Here is an 18,003-nt window from a genome sequence, read left to right as displayed (position 1 = left end):
TGTAGGCATAGCCAGGAAGTTTTTGCTATATTATGTGGCAGTCACTAAACTCTCTTGAAAAAATATATAACAGCAAATAAACCTAACTAGTTCTAATGTTAATAAGTTCTACTAACATGAAACTGTAGGGAATTCTTTTCTGATTCTATGAACTCATGTTGAGGTATGAAATTAGACCTAATAAAGAATCTCCTGAAGAAACGGCAGCTAATCCCTGTTGGAACTCTTGGCGAGTGACCCGAGGTCTATATAAACAATGGAAGCATTTAGCCAGTCTGCCCAAGCATTTTCTTCTCTGATGGTATGATGAGAGCTCCACCATGTCAATGAGGTTGGAATCTGTTTCAGCATCTGTATCCACAATCAAGTTCCTTATCCCCTATTGCAAGCCATAAGCAACAAACCCAAATGTCGTTATCTGCCATTAAGCATTTGACCTACCAATGCTCCAAGCTACGAGCACACCTAAGGTTCATATAGTCACTTCAAGCAAATGCAACTATATAACATCACATCCAAGAGCAGAAATGCAGGTAAACCTGTTCTTAGTTTGATAACTGCCTAGTGAGACAAAAAGAATACAAACCTAACCACAGGAAAAAAATATCTTACACACTCATGGTCAGATACTTCCATTTACAGTTTCAGAAATGTGTTAAATGAGGCAAAGCTACACGCCATACGAGGGCAAACTATGAGATTAAGGGTATAGGACGTAGCTTCCATGACAGAAGTCATTGCTAGCTAGCATTATTTTCTCGAGTCATGTCACTTCTAGGCTGCGTTCTCTGAAAGAGCCACTCTTGATCATCAAACTTATGGTGGTCAGTCTGTAAGGGAGGGGGAACCCAATTCACAATCAATGCTCTATATTGTGATTCTACCTGCAGTGCACTTTCAGCCTTCTCATGATCAGTAACAACCTCCATTTGAGGAGGCGGTTGGCACCTCTTTCTGATAGAACTAGAAGCCATTTTCTGGGCAAATGTTGTGGACATACGAGAAGTAGAACAAAGTTGATCTTTTCTGGTTCTAAAATCCATTTCGAACTCCTCTTGTACAAGTATATCCATCCACGTAGGATCAGCACAAAATGGTTTGACGGATTGTGCTGCTCGATCTTTATGCTTTTGCCATTGAAAATCGAAATGAACGATGAATCCTGCAATTTTATTTTTTGATAAAAAATAAAAAGACAATATGCAAGTAACTGAGCAAAGATGGTAAACCAGAGTAGCGAATTAACTTCCAAGGAGGACAAATGCAAACACGCATACCATGGTTACGGTAGCCATTGGCAGACCATCTGTTCTTTTCCCTCTCACTGTTTTGGCTATTGTCAGAAGAGTCATATGAGCTGTAAGAAATCATGGGCTGCTCGAGCTCTTCCCTAAAACTGCCGTTCTCCAACGCTTCGGTTTCATGTTTCCTTTTCCTTTGATTGTCACTTTTCTCCCGACTTCTCTTGTTCCTGTCATCCTTGTGCCTACTTTTCTGACTCTGCATTTCTTCTATAATCTCATCATCTTCCCTTCTTTTCTTCCTCTCTTTCTCCCTCCTCCTCTTCTCCTTCTTCCTTTCCTTCTCCGCCTCTACCCTTTCTCTGTTGAGCTTCAGGTAAAAAAAAAAAAAAAGCCATCATTTTGAGATGAGCTACCCAAATAGACAAAAGAAAAAAGCAGTTATGAGAGATAAACAATTGGGAAGTCTCCAAATGAGACAATCTTAGAGATAAACAATTGGGAAGTCTCCAAATGAGACAATCTTGACCTCAGGTGTGAAACCTCTGCAGTCTGCATCATCTTAACCTAAATATTAAGCCTAAATGATTTAAACTAAACAAATCATTCATTTTTTACCACTCCAACACTCTTAACATGGTCTCATCCAAAGGTATACATGCGAAGAGTATGAACCCTATACCTCCCTTCATTGAAGATATTCCCACATAACTACTATTCAACAAATTTCACATACTTTCACGATATTAATGGCCATTAAGCTCATGAGTCTGAAATGAAAAATCAGTAGCGATAGAGCACAAACTTCCCAAACAAACCTTAATTAGTTCTATAAGGGCCTCGCCCTCCACACCGTTCCACAGGTACCCCGGTGGAGGGAATGGCATGCAACGGGACATTGTTCTTTGAAGGCGATCAACAAACACCCTCTATTAGAACTGCTCAAAGTACTTCAGGTTCCAAGTATAAAATACCAAACGCGAATCACTCCACATGTATCATGTATCCCAAAATTATGGTTTACAACAGAAATTTCAACATGACAAACGGAGTCTCTCTGCATCTCTGTGACGCCTCTTTGTTTAAACTTCGAGTCTTTTCTTTCACGTGCAGTTCCCCGCCCTTAGGATCATTGCTTCTTGGGCCCTACCGTTTCTATCTCGGTTTCCAAGCTCATCGTTATTCATTCGGAATCTAAAATAGACACGTCATGTATGTTACAGAGTCACTATATATGTAGATGTATATGACAATGGTTTAGGTCTTCGTATTCAGAAAGTGTAAAGGAACAGCTGGTTTATCTTATCTTATTAGAGTTTAGCAGGATTTTTTTCTACTTTTTTTTTTTTATTATTATTTGAAGAGTTTCGTCGGTTTGACGCTTTCAGATGATTTGGACTTGATAATTGTTCGGCCGTTCGAATTAGCACGGAAAATAATGCTTTGATCGCGGGCGACTTTTAGGTCGGTTTGGCTGTAAGATTTAGTTGAGATAATTTAGTTTAGTTTAATTTTAAATTGAATATAATATTTAAATATTTAATTTTTAAATTATTAAATTAATCTTAATTTAAAACTTTTTTATATATAGTATCCACAATATTTTTCAATTTAACATATCTTTATATGTAGGATCTACAAATTTTTTCAATTTCTCATAACTAGTATTAACCTCATATTAACATTTAAATTCATCTAAATTCATTTTAAATAGGTCCTATATAACTCACGCTACCTATTCAATTTATTACTATTCATAAAGAACTCAATTCAACTCAACTCAACATCCATATTCATTTGAGAATATACTGATTTGAAACGTCAAAACCCATATATAAGGCTTCTTATCCCTTTGGTGCTCGTTTGGTAAGACAGCCAGCATTTGAAAGGTAAATGAGAGCCACCAAGTATGGATGATGTGATATTTGTACAATAAATTATTTCATAGCACACTACCCAAACAGTGTGTGGTGTATTGATCTTAGAATAATAACACACTTATATTATTTTATATCATTATAAATTATCATATTATTATAGTTATTTAAATGAATACTCTTTTTTAATAATAATATATCTTATCAACATTAAATGTGTTAACGTCATGTTTCTTACACATTTGGATCAGATTCCAGCAACTTAAGTCTTTAAAGTTGGACCTGCGAAAACAAAAAAGAAAGCAGTTGGGAGAGGGTGGCCTTGAGGCCGGAGAGTCTCCGATACCAAAGTTAGTAGAGTATTTTAGAAGTTTGTAAATAATAAGAGAGTCTAGAGACCAGAGAGTTTTCTCAGACTTAAAAATTGTTATTTATACTGAGAATTTGGAAGGACAGATCGTACCTACCCTTATGGAGTCCAGTCCTTTTTGTCAGTCCTTTAATGTGGCGTGCTTCTGTGATGACGTCATTAATGTGACATGTAGTTTAGGTAGTGGTGACATTAATGCGGCATGGTTTCCCGATTTGCCTTACCTTGCTAATGTCATCGGTGGTTCTTCGATGTCACATTATCAGAGGATCGAGAGTCTCTCTTACTTTTCGCTTGTTCATGTGAACAGAAACTCAAGGACTAGATGATGTTCGAGGAATCTCCAAGATGGCGAGTCTCATCCCCCTGCAGTATGCTCCCACATGAGAGTTGCGTCTAGGGGAGTCTACCTGCGGCCAGGTTGAGGGGCCTATTTATTCTGGATTTAACTCTCTTTTCTATTATCTTAATTGCTCATTTCAAGCCCACTAAAGAGGGAGAGAAAACCCCTACATAATGGTAAGATGAAATACATATCTAAGTAAACAACCAAAGATTTTAAGTCGTTCTGGCTCTTTTACAACCTCTTTGATCTCCTCAAAGACCTCGATCTTAACCACGATCATCATCTGCGCAATTTCTTCCATACAGATGTTTTCTTCTTTTGTTCAAGAATTGACCAAGCTAGCAACCGAAACAAACATAAAATGTTAATATAATTTTTATATTGCTTTAGGATAGTAGTAGAAATCCATGCAATGATTGCATGCCAACTTAATATGAATCGTCTTGTATTTAGTAGGAAAATGAGAAATGCTATTGATCATTTCCACATCACATACTAACATGTAATTTTTTATTTTTATCATTCTATTTAAACACATATTTGCTAAGGGGGAAAAGATTAAAAGATAAAAAATCATACGTAGTGTATGACGTAAGGATAATGAGTATAATTATTCTCCAATCTTATCCTTTTTTTAAGAGAAATTATATATGGAAACCTTACACCACATACATCTACCTAATCAATATGTGATTTGTCATTTTTTTTTTTTATCATAATACTTAAATATATGTATGTTTAAATAAAAAACAAAAATGATAAATTAGGTTAGAGGAAAGTGTGTGATGTAACACTTCCTTATAACATTTCTTTTTTTTTATTTAATACAAAACCTCTAACTTCCATGTAACTTCTCCCTGTTGACTGTCTTCCTATGTATAAGAACTAATCTTTAAATAAATAAAAGGAAGTCGTCCTGTTTTATAGAAATGATTTGGTTGACAAATTCATGCTTGACACCAAAATGTCAATATCTTAATCCTTACACTGAAGATTAACATGGATTTCCAAGGAATAACCGTACGTGGATGGTTGAAAAGCATGTTGGTCCTTGCCGTTTGGAACACGTTTGACATCATTTTAAGAGCTCCAAAGTCCAAATCCCAAAACTTGGTCTCGTGACCCACTTTCCAACTCTACAACGTTAATGAATATATATTAAATTTACTAAAGTATTCCAAGAAACAAAGAAGTTGAAGGGTGGAAATAACCCAAGAATCATCACAAATAATGAGACCCATATTTTATTAGAAAAATTATATTCACCGTCCCTACATCATATAACATATACGATTTTTTAATTGAAGAGTGCTGCAACTATAAAGAAATTATATAAAAGTATTCTTATAAACTGACATAGTTTCATGTGATTCATCAGATTTGTTTTACAATAAAGTTAACTTTACAATATGATAAATTATATTAAGTCGCATCAATTTATAAGATTACTTTTATATAATTACTTTGTAGTTAGAATATTTCTCTTTTTAATTTTATTGTTTCTTTTGTCTTATCGTGGTTTATATCTTCATTACTTATATATAACAGTAGAAATAAGATAGAAATTACGTAAAGTTTTCTGCCCCAAACACATTCTACAATTCATAAGAAGAATGCTTCTCATACTAATAAACTTGGTATATGATATTATCTCCCATTGAATTAGACTGCATGCTTAGGTAAGAAAAATATAAGAAATCCTAGTATCTTTAAAAACAAGATTCATCTCAGATAATTGGACCCCTCTTTTATTATTCTTATTATTGTTATTTAATTTTTCTTCTCATATGCTATTTCCTTTTTTTTCTCTCTCTCTTGTACACGAGGGCATAACGCTGATTCATATTTTGGAGAACTCTCACGTGGCAATATAAGACCCCAAAAAAAAAACAAAAACAAAAACAAAAACTAGATAAGGCACATCTCTATAGAAGGACTTTTGTCCTAACATTCTAATTAACGGTCAAGATCAAAAGTTGACTGATATATCATACTTCTCCGGAACCACAATAATCACGTTATCGTAGTCCCTCACCCACTGCATAATTTCATTAATTTTTCAATCTTCTGCCCCCAAATACGTATAAATGGGAAAGCAAAGGGCTTAATGAATTTTTCCTTAGCACTGCGAGTCTGCGAAAGCGCCTCTGGGAACTCTGAACCAATCGCTCAAATCGATTCTCTCTCTCTGATATTGTCCATTCTTCGTTTTCTTTTGATGGAGCCAGGTAATGTTGTCGTTAGCAGCCCACCTAGGGTTTCGTATTGAGCCGCCGAGTAGGGTTTCATGTTCTTTTTGTAAAGCCTCGACCTTTCTTCGATTCTTTTCGTCACTTTTTAATTCCCAGAACCTTAATCTCATTTCCAGTCTATCGATTCAAACTGTGATTTGAATCTTCCGTAGTTGTGGTGGTAAGCCTTTTTCCTTACAGCTGGAATTCTGTTATTCTTGGCTTGATTAAGTAATTTTTAGTCTTCGATTTTGGGCCTTTTGAATCTGTTGGGAATGGCGATTTTCCACCTGATTATTGTTTAATTCCCGCCAAGAATGAATTTTGGGCTCAAAACTTCATCTGGGTCAAATCAAAACCATTAATTTGTTACCTGTCCACACAAGACTTAACATTTTGCTTGTTGAAGATTTTGATATTGTAATGGACGACGGGGAGCTCGATTTCTCGAACCAGGAAATGTTTTCAAGTACGAATATGGGGGAGCTTCCGAGTAGTTGCTCAATGGAAAGTTTCTTTGATGAACTTCTCAAGGACACTCATGCTTGCACTCACACCCACACTTGCAACCCACCCGGCCCTGATTCTTCGCATACCCACACCTGTGTTCATGTACACACTAAAATTGTTCCCGCATCAAGCGAGGAAAAGGTTGCGACGGATGATACTGCAGAGTCCACCGAAAAGAAAGGGAAGAAAGTGAAACGACCGTTGGGCAATCGGGAAGCGGTTCGCAAGTACCGTGAGAAGAAGAAGGCTCGAGCTGCATCATTGGAAGACGAGGTTGAGAGATTACGGGGTTTGAATCAGCAGTTGTTGAAGAGGTTGCAGGGTCAAGCTGCATTGGAAGCGGAGATTGCAAGGCTGAAGTGTTTGCTTGTGGACATTCGAGGAAGAATTGAAGGGGAGATTGGATCGTTTCCATATCAAAAACCGGTTAACCCCCCCAACTTTCCTAATCCGAACATGGCTGGCGCATATGTGATGAACCCATGTAACATGCAGAGTGGAGAGCAGGTCTATTGTCTTCATCCAGTGGCGGATGGCAAAAGTGGAGAAGACGTAACATTAAACGGCCAAGGCTTTAGTGGCTGTGAATTTGAGAATCTCCAGTGTTTGGCAAATCAAAATTCGGTATCCAAGGAGCGTGCTGTTGGGAATGAAGCATCCGATGTCAATTCATCCGGCACAAATAAGAGGAAAGGTGATACTTTCATTGTTTTTCCTTTTTGATTAATTATCTCTTAATGTCATATATTTACTTGTGTTCTTTGAATTAGTTTTGTAATGTGGAACTTTTTGCCTGTTTAACTAGCAGCACAAATTGATGACTCTGATAGTAGTATAGCATTTCTTCTCCCTGTGGGGAATACTTTAATAACTTGTTAAGAGCATGGGGCTTATTATTGTGGCAATCAGATGATGGTTATTGGGTCAAGCAATCTAGCTAGTTGTAACGGGTAAAATTTTAGTTTTGCTCTTGTTCTTTGCTTTTGTGAATAGGGACGTTATTTGGTTGTATAAATATATTGCGAAGATCTTAAAATAATGTCGATAATACCCTGATTTGTCGTAAAAAGAATCATTATTATCTCGTTTGCTGTCTAAGATATCGTAAGCTCTGCAGTTATTTGTCTTCTCTATCTCACACAGACGTACTTATCTGGAGAGAGAGAGAGAGAGAGAGAGAGAGAGGGGGGGGGGGGGGGGGGGGAGGGGGTCTACTATGTTTGAAGAAGTTTGTCACTAATCAGATTGAGCGTGTCCTTAGAGAGTGTGAGGATATTATGCTTGAAAGTGAGACTAGACAGCAAGAAGAGAAAGGCCTATTTGGTTATCTTCAACTGAAAATGAGGAAAGATGAGAAACTAGAAGGGAGGGCAGGGTGGTATGTGCGTAATGAACTTGTCTAGCTTGCCTTGTGCATGATCCTTTTTGTCTCTTTTGATTAAGAAATTAATGTACTTGAATATGTAGTTTATGATTTTTGCAACATATTGCTCGGTAGCTTTTTATGATCTGATCATTATGATGTATGTTTTATTAGGAGGAGCTCGGGCAGCAAAAGCAAGTTGAAGAGCTGACTATTTGTCAGTGTGTTTATCCTCAAGGGTACATATGGTCTACCAATAAGTAGTTTTGTTGGACTGCAGCGTCGTCATTTTTGTGATTTTATTTTTTCTGTTTTATGTTTGTATCCACTGTTGGGTTCTTGGGGTTGCCATGGGCTTTCTATATCAAGCATGAGATTTGCTGGGCTTGCTGCTGTTTTAGCTGGTGTTTTGGCAACTTTATGGCGTTTAGATTGCTTCGAAGGCTTTGTAAAGCGGAAAGTTTAGTAGATGTGTAATGTAGTTCGTGGAACTTGTGGTTAAGGCCAACTTTACAGAAATTATTTCAAGTCATCTAATCTCATTATTATAACTTTCTTTAATTCTCACACAAAATATAATAGATGATTCAATTTTTTCAAATTTTAAAATAATAATAATATTAAAAAATAATATTTTATTTAACTCATTTAAAATCATCTCATCTTATTTTACTATTTAAATGAGTCATCTCTGTCACAGCTTTTAGTATTCTTTACGGCCGCACATAAGTCGGTCAATTAAAATGGTATCATTTGATGTTGGGACTTTTCTTTTGATTATGATTTTGGTTTGTAATTAAGAATTTATGTTTTTTACTTGAAAAAAAGAACGTATTTTGTTCCTTTTTATCTTTTCAGTGGATGTATTTGCAATGTTCTTCATATTTAAGTTACTCAAATTCTCGACTGCTGAATTACAGCTTTCATTGTTATAGGCTGTGAGTCTGTGAACAGTAGAGAACAAATCCCACTTTGTGTGATCCGATCCAAACACTGATTTGTGTGAAGGATAAAATAAGCTTTGCTGCTTGCATTGTTTCTAATAATTGTTGTTTTGGTTCAACTCTGTTACCTAAGAAGGTTTACTTCTTCCCTTGGCATTCGTCCTGACAAAAGTATGTCTGATGGTCTTCACAGGAAGGAAGGACTGCCTTCTCAATGAAATTTACCTAAGAGATTGTAGGAATTGTGACAGAAAAATAAACAACTCGATCGGTATGTTGGCTTTAAATGAAGCAACTGGCCTCCCTGATTGCCACCCCATTAGGTAAAAGAGATGGTGGCGGCAAACAGAGAGAGAGATCTATTTTGATGGCTATACCTTTTTCGAAGAATGTGTTTTTGATTGATTGTATTTTTTTAACAGATCCTCTGAATTTTTGGGAAAAATTCCTATACTTGAAAGGAAGAGGGGATTCTGCTCAACGAGAAAACACATGTATATAGATGTTGGGGATCTTCAATGTTATTTTAGCGGGTAATTGATACCCTTACAATTATTTTACTATTACTTTACGAGCTCCATATGAAATGAGATTGAATGATTTTAGATATTTTAAATAAAATATTATTATATTATTATTTTTTTAATATTATTATTATTTTAAAATTTCAAAAAAATTAAATTATTTATTAATTTTATATAAAAATTATAATAATAAAATGAGATGAAATAATTTTTATATCCAAACAGGCTATCAATTTTTTTTTTTTTTCATTTTACTCTTAGGATACGAGTTTCTTGTATAATCTAAAAAAAAAAAAAATTCAACAAACTAATATAATCATATAATTTAATTAAAAATAAAATTATTTAGATAAAAATTGATATTCTTTTAATTTTTGAGTAATTTTTATAAAAATAAATTTATTTTTAATTAAATTACATGATTATATTAATTAATTGGTTGAATTTATTTATTATTTTTAAATTTTTAATACACGTTTAAAGGGCAAAAAAGAAAAAAAAAAATCGAATAATAAAAGAGGTGATATTATATCGACAGCCCGAGGCCGCGAAGGTCTGACTGACAAGCACAAAAGTTGTGGGCCGTACTTAGATTCGAGAATGAACTCGCTATTATATTTCTGGCAGCTACGGTAGATACCTACCACTTTCTTTCTTTTTTGACGTCAGCATGTTCTCTGTCTCTGCGCATCATCATAGCCTGAGAGATGTGGAGGAGGATAGATAGCAGTTGGAGCCATTATGACATTGTACCCTGTCGCATATTTAATCAACCAATAATGAGCAGACACATGCATCATTAATTACACACGGCACTACTGTACTAAGCACTTAATGCATCCCATACAGCTGTCTAGAGACAACGACCAGATTCAATACATGCGCCGTTTCTAACAAATCCCGAGACATCGAAATATCTCGTCCTATTAAAATATAATTTAATTAAAATACTTATAAATAAAAATTTATTAATAACATAATGCACTACGATTTTTGTTTTAGATTTTCTTTTTTTTTTTTTAAATCTTAAACAATTTTACAGGCAAATTCCTGAAATTTAACCAATATATCCGACAAAATAAACAAATCAAAAGTACATAAGGATCTGATCCTTAATACTAATAATAGTATTAATAAAGTTGACAATTTATAAGATCACATTATGGCACATGCGGTGGCGTTCTCGTCGCTGAAAGCGGTGGTGTAGCGAACCTCGGTGGAGCTGGCACGTGCCAGCTGCGAAATCTGCGGATCTTGCGAGTTTCGGACGTAACCCGATGGGGCCTTCCGGTCGTAAACCCCAGGAGCGTATGGGTGTTCGACGACGTCGTATGGGATGTAGGGCCAGAGCTCGGCCCTCTTGCCCGTCCGATGAGCGATTCGGGCCACTACCCTTCCCGGATCCACGTACCCGACGACTGTCACCTTGCTGGCCTTCCTCTCCACGTTCACCTGCTGCACTCCCTTCAATCCCTCCACCGCCTTCTTCACCTTCCGCTCGCATCCCTCGCAGTCCATTTTCACCTTGATCTCCACCGTCTGATTGAATCGATCACCCAAAAAACAACTATTTCAGATCCCAACAACAAGATAAAAGTCCATACGTGGCAAAACTCAAACGGCCTCGTTCAGAATACGAATTTTCTAGCAATCACACTGGAACCGTGCCAGCCAAGTCCGGCAATATTGGTTCGTATTCTAGTTTAGGCGGGACCTACTTTGTAAAAGACTATACTGGGTGTACTTGGAACGGCACACTTAAGTGGAGAAGCTACCGTCACATGAGATTCCATGCCAGTACGAAGATGAGCCGACAAGCAAGAAAACACTAATAATATACTCTTCTCTTGTGGCCCTTTATAAAAGACATGAAATTTGAAGGACATAGAAGGGTGGAATAAGAGAATTTACCTGCAATTGCTTGCGTTTCCTGTACTTGGAGCGACCAGAAGAGCAATCAAATAGGTAAGAAAAATGATCCAAAGCACCCATTTTTTTCACTACTTTTCTGTGCAACCAAACAGTGGTTTATGGGGGAAGGGAATGGAATCTTTTAAGAATGAACGAGAGAAATAAATATCTAGAGTGACGATGATAGTATGCTTGACTTCGGTTGTTTTGAAGGGGACGTCGTCTGCTTTTATAAGCAACCTCACGGAGTGTGATCTCATCCATGCGTTCCCACGTCAAATCTGGATCGTCCGCCATTTAAGAATTGTAATAAAAAAAAAACTGTGACGTGGGTCACTGGTATTTTGCCGCGTGTCATGATTAGCCGCCCACCACGGTAACAGTCGAGCTAAGAAATATCGGTAACTGAGCGGTGTAGGGAAATCCAAGCACCAGCCGACCGGGAGTGGCCCCCAAACGTTACAATTTACAACGTAAGTACTGTTTTGGCGCGAGATGAGACAGGTTTTACTTCCACGCGCTTTCGAAACTGAAATGACGGCTCCCTCGGTTGCTTTTCTTTCTTTAGAGTGGGTGGGACCGGAGCTTTAAAATGGGTCCCACGTGATGGGGTGCGTTACCGGAATGGTGGACCCACTTTTAAATTGATAGTCTTTAGATAAGGGCGTATGGGTTGGTGATGGTCGAGTCAAGTAATTCATCTGTTTATCTGAGTATATCTCTAAAAAGGAAAAGCGGAAAGATATTTATAATTATAAATTGTGATATTATCGTGCTAAGTGTTTTAAAAATAAATAAATAAAATATAAAATTTATATAAAAAATTAATTTTTTAATTATAAATTTTATTTTTTTAAAAAAAGATTACATAATATTTATACACTTTACGATTATATATAAAATTATTTTTAAATAAATATTATATATAATAATTAAAATAAAAATTAATACTAAATATAATCTTAAGGTGTGGAAACTCTAAGTACTACTTTTTAAAAAAAAATGGATCATCACTAAAAAAAATTATTTAACTTCTAGATTTATTATTTTTTTTTAAAAAAAAATGTGTGAGGTTTGAGCATCCTAAAACAATAAATATCATTTATAAATAAAATATGAATCCAATAGTATTAAATGTTATCAGTGACTTGTGATCTTAGCATTAAGTACCATAAGGTAAACAATATCTATATTAGGACCCGAATTTTAGAGAGTATTTGCAACAACAATTTATAGTGAATAATAACAACAATCTATGGATGAAGTTCATACTCTTGACATGCTTCTTTTTTTTTTTGTTTTTTTGAAATGGGACATGCTTCTTAATGATCATGATGTCAACTGCGTGATGAAATTCGGAGCTTAATTGATCAAGCTTTTTTGTGTACTAATATAATGCTGTTAATTAAATCTTGAAATCTCACAAGACAATCAGTGCAAATTAATATATATATATATATATAGATATTAGGGCTGCACAGAGATCCGATCCGACCAAATGTAAAACTGTAAAACTATTGATTTCTTGGTGGGTCTGATTAGCAGTGGGGAATCCATCGAAGATTGACGAGTTTTTGCGAGTAGCTCGTTCAAAATCTGCCGAAGATTGACGCAAGATCAAATCCATGGGTGATCAGTTTCAACCGACATGAGAATTATCAAACCCGTTAGATGATCTGGACCAGATGAACCTGACTATTGTCAGGTGAATCCAATCGGGTCATGCTGGTTGATCGGCCCATCGTGCTTTTTGCACAGGCCTAATAGATAACAAAAAATATCTTATTAATGCGGTGAGAAACACAAGTCACTATTGTTAATGGCTATTGGTGTTTTCTTTAATTATATTAATTATATTTTGAATTTGTTTAGATTTTTTTTTAAGAAGAGGACGGTACCCCAATTTTATTAATAACCCTCACTTTTAGCAGAGAAAAATCGTAGTTACAACCAGACATTTGAGGGTTATAAATAAACATAAAGACCAAAATCCAGGAATCAAAAATCAAAAGAACTTGCCACAAACTAAGAAAGTCAAAAAATTACAAACCATATAGAAAGAGCAACCCTAAGAAACCAACATGCAAGAAAAGGAACATATCACACATATAAGAAAATAATAAAGAAACAAGAAGCAAAAATCAAGTACCTCACTTTGATAATCTCAAATAAGGAAAACCAAATATGTCCATGCAAATAAGACCTCTTAACTGACTAGATAAAAATATCCCCTATCATCAATCTAGTCCGTATTTTGAATTTGTTTATATACTCAAGTGTAGGTTCAATTAGAAAACCTAGGATTACATACTCGAGTTCGGTTCTCACTTTCCCTTTCCCATATCGTACTTTTAAGTCCATGATATTGCATATTATTACTTGTAATCCATATGAAGGGTGTGCTCTCCGTACTGCTAATATGGTATAATTTGATCTGCGAGATGCTAGAGATATAGAAGATATAATCTCTACATAATCGACTTAAAAATATAATTTTTATAATTTAATTATGAGGTGGTATTAGATCATTGTGGATTTGATTTGGGAGGGATGGGCCGATGGGGGACAGTTCTTGTTTGAGAAGATCTAGGCATGCATGCACGTTCAGTTCTGAATTTAACCCAAGTTCTTGACATGGGCCTACTCTTTGTAGCCTTAGTGCTTCCCGTCCGATTCAAGAAGATGATGGGCTCAATAATTCCAGCCCACTCAATTCAACACTCTCCGAGTCATGCGGTAGTTAACGTGTCACAGAGCAGTCCGCTGTTCTATATTTATCCTAAATATTGCACTGTGGTGAGACAAATTAAAGAGAATTTTTTAATTACGTATTATATAGTCAAAACCAAGAATATGTAATTAGCATATTAATTTGGCTGTACAAAATTTGCATGCGCATGCACGTCACGTATTATATATAATATTTATATTGAATATATAAGCTGCTTGTAGTCGTTGGTCTGTAACCTCATGTTCATATATTTTAGTTTCTAGGTACGTACGTAGATCAGCGTTTTGTCCTAGGATCGATCCATATGCCTGTCTCCATGGTGTTTGATTCTATAAATAAAACTTAAATATTCAGTTGGCCGACACATACATATATATATATATATAATACATGACTACGTACAGATCATCACATGGATCGATATTACACACCAGATTTTGTTTTATGTTCCCCCTTTGATCATGGCAAAATGGCCAAGTTTCCTTTTGGAAGTTTCGAAAAATACGGTTTAATTTTGACTCTCTCTCTCTCTCTCTCTCTCTCTCTCTCTCTCTATATATATATATATATATATATATATATATATAAAAGGGTCTGTTAACTTATTGTTTGGTGATTATATATATTCACATGAACATGCATGGACCTTCTAGTTTATTTTATGACTACATTGATCATAGTACTAGCTAGAGATCACATAATGTTGCCTTGTCCTTGCCTGGTTTCATTTATTTTTTTCGCGCCAATGTTCAACAAATTAATTAAATACATGAATGTGTATGTGTATGTATATATATATATATATACAAAGGGCCAAATCATATACCAAAATGCATATAACTCTTCTTCTTGTCTTTTTCCCTTCAACGGCTATAAAACATCAATTAATATTGCCATATGGAAGTGCATGCATAACGCAACGTAGTACGTACTATTCATGATCTGGATGGTGTATTAAATTTTTTAGGTGTTTTTTTGTCTGAAGTTTGCAGTTTATATAAATAGGTTTGAGATGCCAATTTTTTGTCCCTATTTTTTATTTTTATTTTTTTATATAAATTTCTTTATCCTTAATTAATTGATGATCAGAATCAAGAAGCTGGCCTGGTGCATGCATCTGATGAGGCATCCGACGTGTTTAGGGCATCTTAAATATTCCGAATGCCCAGTATTGAGTAGTCATGTATCGATAAATCAATCTCAAATATAGGTCAGATTTCACTTATGAGATTTTTTATGATATCCATGCATGGTAATGTTATTTGAGCGACCAATCAAAAAGCGAGATCTAGCTAGCTAGCTAGCTAGGTAATTCTATCCATGCTGACGTACGAGTGCAAAATATTATAAATTTCACGATCAACATCATGTTAATTGGGAAATAATTAAATTAATATGTAAATTTGTCAATCACACCAAAGGAGATTTTCATTGATGCGTGCGACGTTTATATGAAAAGTGTTATATTTATATATCATCCCCGAAACTTATAATGAAATTATATATAACGTCAAATGATTGGTAAACATGTGAAACAAATCATTTTCAATAGCTTTTAATTAAATATATGAGATGGAGAGAGAATCGATCTGCATGTAGTAAAAAAAAATGATCGATGAATATATATATATATATATATATATATATATATAGTATATATTAACCTTCTGTAATACTCATGTTTAATTTGTTTTAGGATTTTTCTCTTATTTTAAAAGACGTCTATATATATATATATATATTACTTCATTTGATCATGGTCTTATTTAATTACAAGCTGCTTGTTGGTAGATTTTCTTTTTATTTCTCGGTATTTATTTATTTATTATGTCTAGTAATTTACATAGAACCATCATCACATGATGATATATATATATATGTTCTGATCCGTTCAGTCCATGAGAATTAGTAGCAGCTACAATATTTAAATGGGAAAAAAGAAAATAGAAGTGGCCTGTACAATTATCAGAAGATCCTCATGACCGGCATGCAACACGTACATGAGACGTTACACATTCAAAGACCAGAAACCTGCAGAGGCTACTCATGCATGAATGTTAAGTAAGAGGCTGTTTGAATTCAAATTCACCTCAATTCATTTCATTTTTATTATTATAATTTTTCTAAATTTTCACACAAATATAATAAATAATTTAACTTTTTCAAATCTCAAAATAATTTTTCTAAATTCACATACAAAATATATTAAATAATTCAACTTTTTCAAATTTCAAAATAACTTTTCTAAATTTCCACACAAAGTATAATAAACAATTCAACTTTTTCAAATCTCAAAACAATAATAATATTAAAAAATAATATTATAAAAATATTTTATTTTACTATTTACAAATCATCTCAACTCATCTTTGAATCCAAACCACTCCTAAATGTTTTACACCACCAACTATACGAATAACTTGCAACAAAGGAGATGGCGGCACGGTGTGCTCGGTAGGACTTTGATGCCTAAGTTAAAGTGAAGTGGTCTCAATATATATAAGTATATGATCAATGAATATCAAATACGTTACCTTTAGGTGTTATTTATAAAAATATGAAAGTGATGATAATGACTAACTTCAGAGTCTATCATGGATAACCCTCGAATAAATTAGTAGGATAACCTTCGAATAAATTGATAGGATAACCTTCCTGATGAAACAGAGGCGTTATCTATTCACTACATTATCCTCCACACGTTCATAGGTTGAATCTTTGGGCTTGCAGATTAATCCCGATTCTTGGAGCCTCAGATTGACTTATGCCTCCGAGACCCTGAATATCCCTTTCAATGAAGATCTTGATGTCTCTCCCCCTGTAAAATGAAGATAATATTGAAGATATGTATGTACAATTTGCCAGAAAGTAAATCACGGTGTTAGATCATGCGCGCATAGATGTCATGAGCTTCTTGGAAACAAGCTGAACAAGTCAAGATTTGAAATTAAAAGGCAGAATTATGAATAGTACGCTTTAGAAAAAGCGAATATGTACGACGTTAAATGATGCACATGCATGATACGAACGGTCGTATAGATCATAATTCAATACCCCACATGAGAGTCATCCACATCCCACCGCGTACTGACCCAGAATAACAAAATTAAACAATGAACAAGCAGTCAAAGTTGCACGAGAAGCACTCCAAAGCGTCCTTTTTCTTTAATTTGCTACCTTTCTTCTGAGGTTTCAATCCTAGAAAAAGAAAAACCAGATATCTGGGCCTCACCCCCAAAGACACAATTCACATGACTGCCGTGTCGATCGGTCTCCAATAATGTAGAAAAATATCGTGAAATCAACCTGCTGACCGATCGCATGCATTAACCACTAATTACTCTGATCTCTTCTTTAATTATGAGGGACCTATATATATATATATATATATATACATACATATATATAAACGAGCTCCAACGTGGAAGAAAATGGCCGGGGAGCCTTGTAGTTTATTTATATTTTACTAGTACTTGCATGCATGTGCTCGTGAGATCAGACGCATCTGCACTGCTCAAAAAGGTACGTAGTTAATAAAGATAGAGGATCGAGTAAAAAAGAAATGCAATAAAGTGATAGATGAAATCATGACAACTTCAAGAGGTTTTCATTTCCTTCTTAGAATCAAATAAGCTTTTGAGAAGTCTATGAAAAAAAATATTATATATAATATTAAAAAAATAGACGAACCTAATTATTAGCCTTAATTTTACCCGACACGATATATATAACTAAAGAATGCTGCTAGGGTGCCGCCCAACAGTGATCCCTAGGCAAAATTTATTTTTTTAATTTATTTTTATTTTTCTTATTCATATTTTTTTAACATTTTTTAAAAATATAAAAAATATACACTAATAATCACTTCATTAATCAGTAAGTAAAAAAAAATTAAATGTATGAGCGGCCAAAATAAAGAGCAAAATGAAGAGATATAGTAGCATTATTCATAACT

General features: G+C 34.8%; 3 protein-coding genes across 3 annotated transcripts; 1 reads left to right on the top strand and 2 right to left on the bottom strand.

The window, feature by feature from the left end:
• Nucleotides 1-633: 633 nt before the first annotated feature.
• Nucleotides 634-2,140, bottom strand: LOC121258809 (pre-rRNA-processing protein ESF1-like). The gene is made up of 3 exons (XM_041160341.1): nt 2,060-2,140; nt 1,278-1,611; nt 634-1,162 (listed from the first exon to the last, which is right to left on the bottom strand). The coding sequence occupies exons 1-3, from the start codon at nt 2,138-2,140 to the stop codon at nt 741-743; spliced, it is 837 nt and encodes a 278-aa protein (XP_041016275.1). The 3' UTR covers nt 634-740.
• A 3,792-nt stretch (nt 2,141-5,932) lies between these two features.
• LOC121257541 (basic leucine zipper 19-like) lies at nt 5,933-8,338 on the top strand. The gene is made up of 3 exons (XM_041158572.1): nt 5,933-6,246; nt 6,475-7,269; nt 8,113-8,338. The coding sequence occupies exons 2-3, from the start codon at nt 6,489-6,491 to the stop codon at nt 8,139-8,141; spliced, it is 810 nt and encodes a 269-aa protein (XP_041014506.1). The 5' UTR covers nt 5,933-6,246; nt 6,475-6,488; the 3' UTR covers nt 8,142-8,338.
• Nucleotides 8,339-10,552: 2,214 nt separating this feature from the next.
• On the bottom strand, nt 10,553-11,564 carry LOC121257540 (heavy metal-associated isoprenylated plant protein 26-like). The gene is made up of 2 exons (XM_041158571.1): nt 11,318-11,564; nt 10,553-10,945 (listed from the first exon to the last, which is right to left on the bottom strand). Exons 1-2 carry the CDS (start codon nt 11,396-11,398, stop codon nt 10,562-10,564), a joined length of 465 nt encoding a protein of 154 aa, XP_041014505.1. The 5' UTR covers nt 11,399-11,564; the 3' UTR covers nt 10,553-10,561.
• Between the last annotated feature and the right edge of the window lie 6,439 nt (nt 11,565-18,003).

This window comes from Juglans microcarpa x Juglans regia, chromosome 3S (genome assembly GCF_004785595.1).
Source record: "Juglans microcarpa x Juglans regia isolate MS1-56 chromosome 3S, Jm3101_v1.0, whole genome shotgun sequence".
NCBI classification, from domain to species: domain Eukaryota; kingdom Viridiplantae; phylum Streptophyta; class Magnoliopsida; order Fagales; family Juglandaceae; genus Juglans; species Juglans microcarpa x Juglans regia.
The sequence above is the reverse complement of the archived record's forward strand: the minus strand, read 5'-3'. Positions and strand labels throughout refer to the sequence as shown.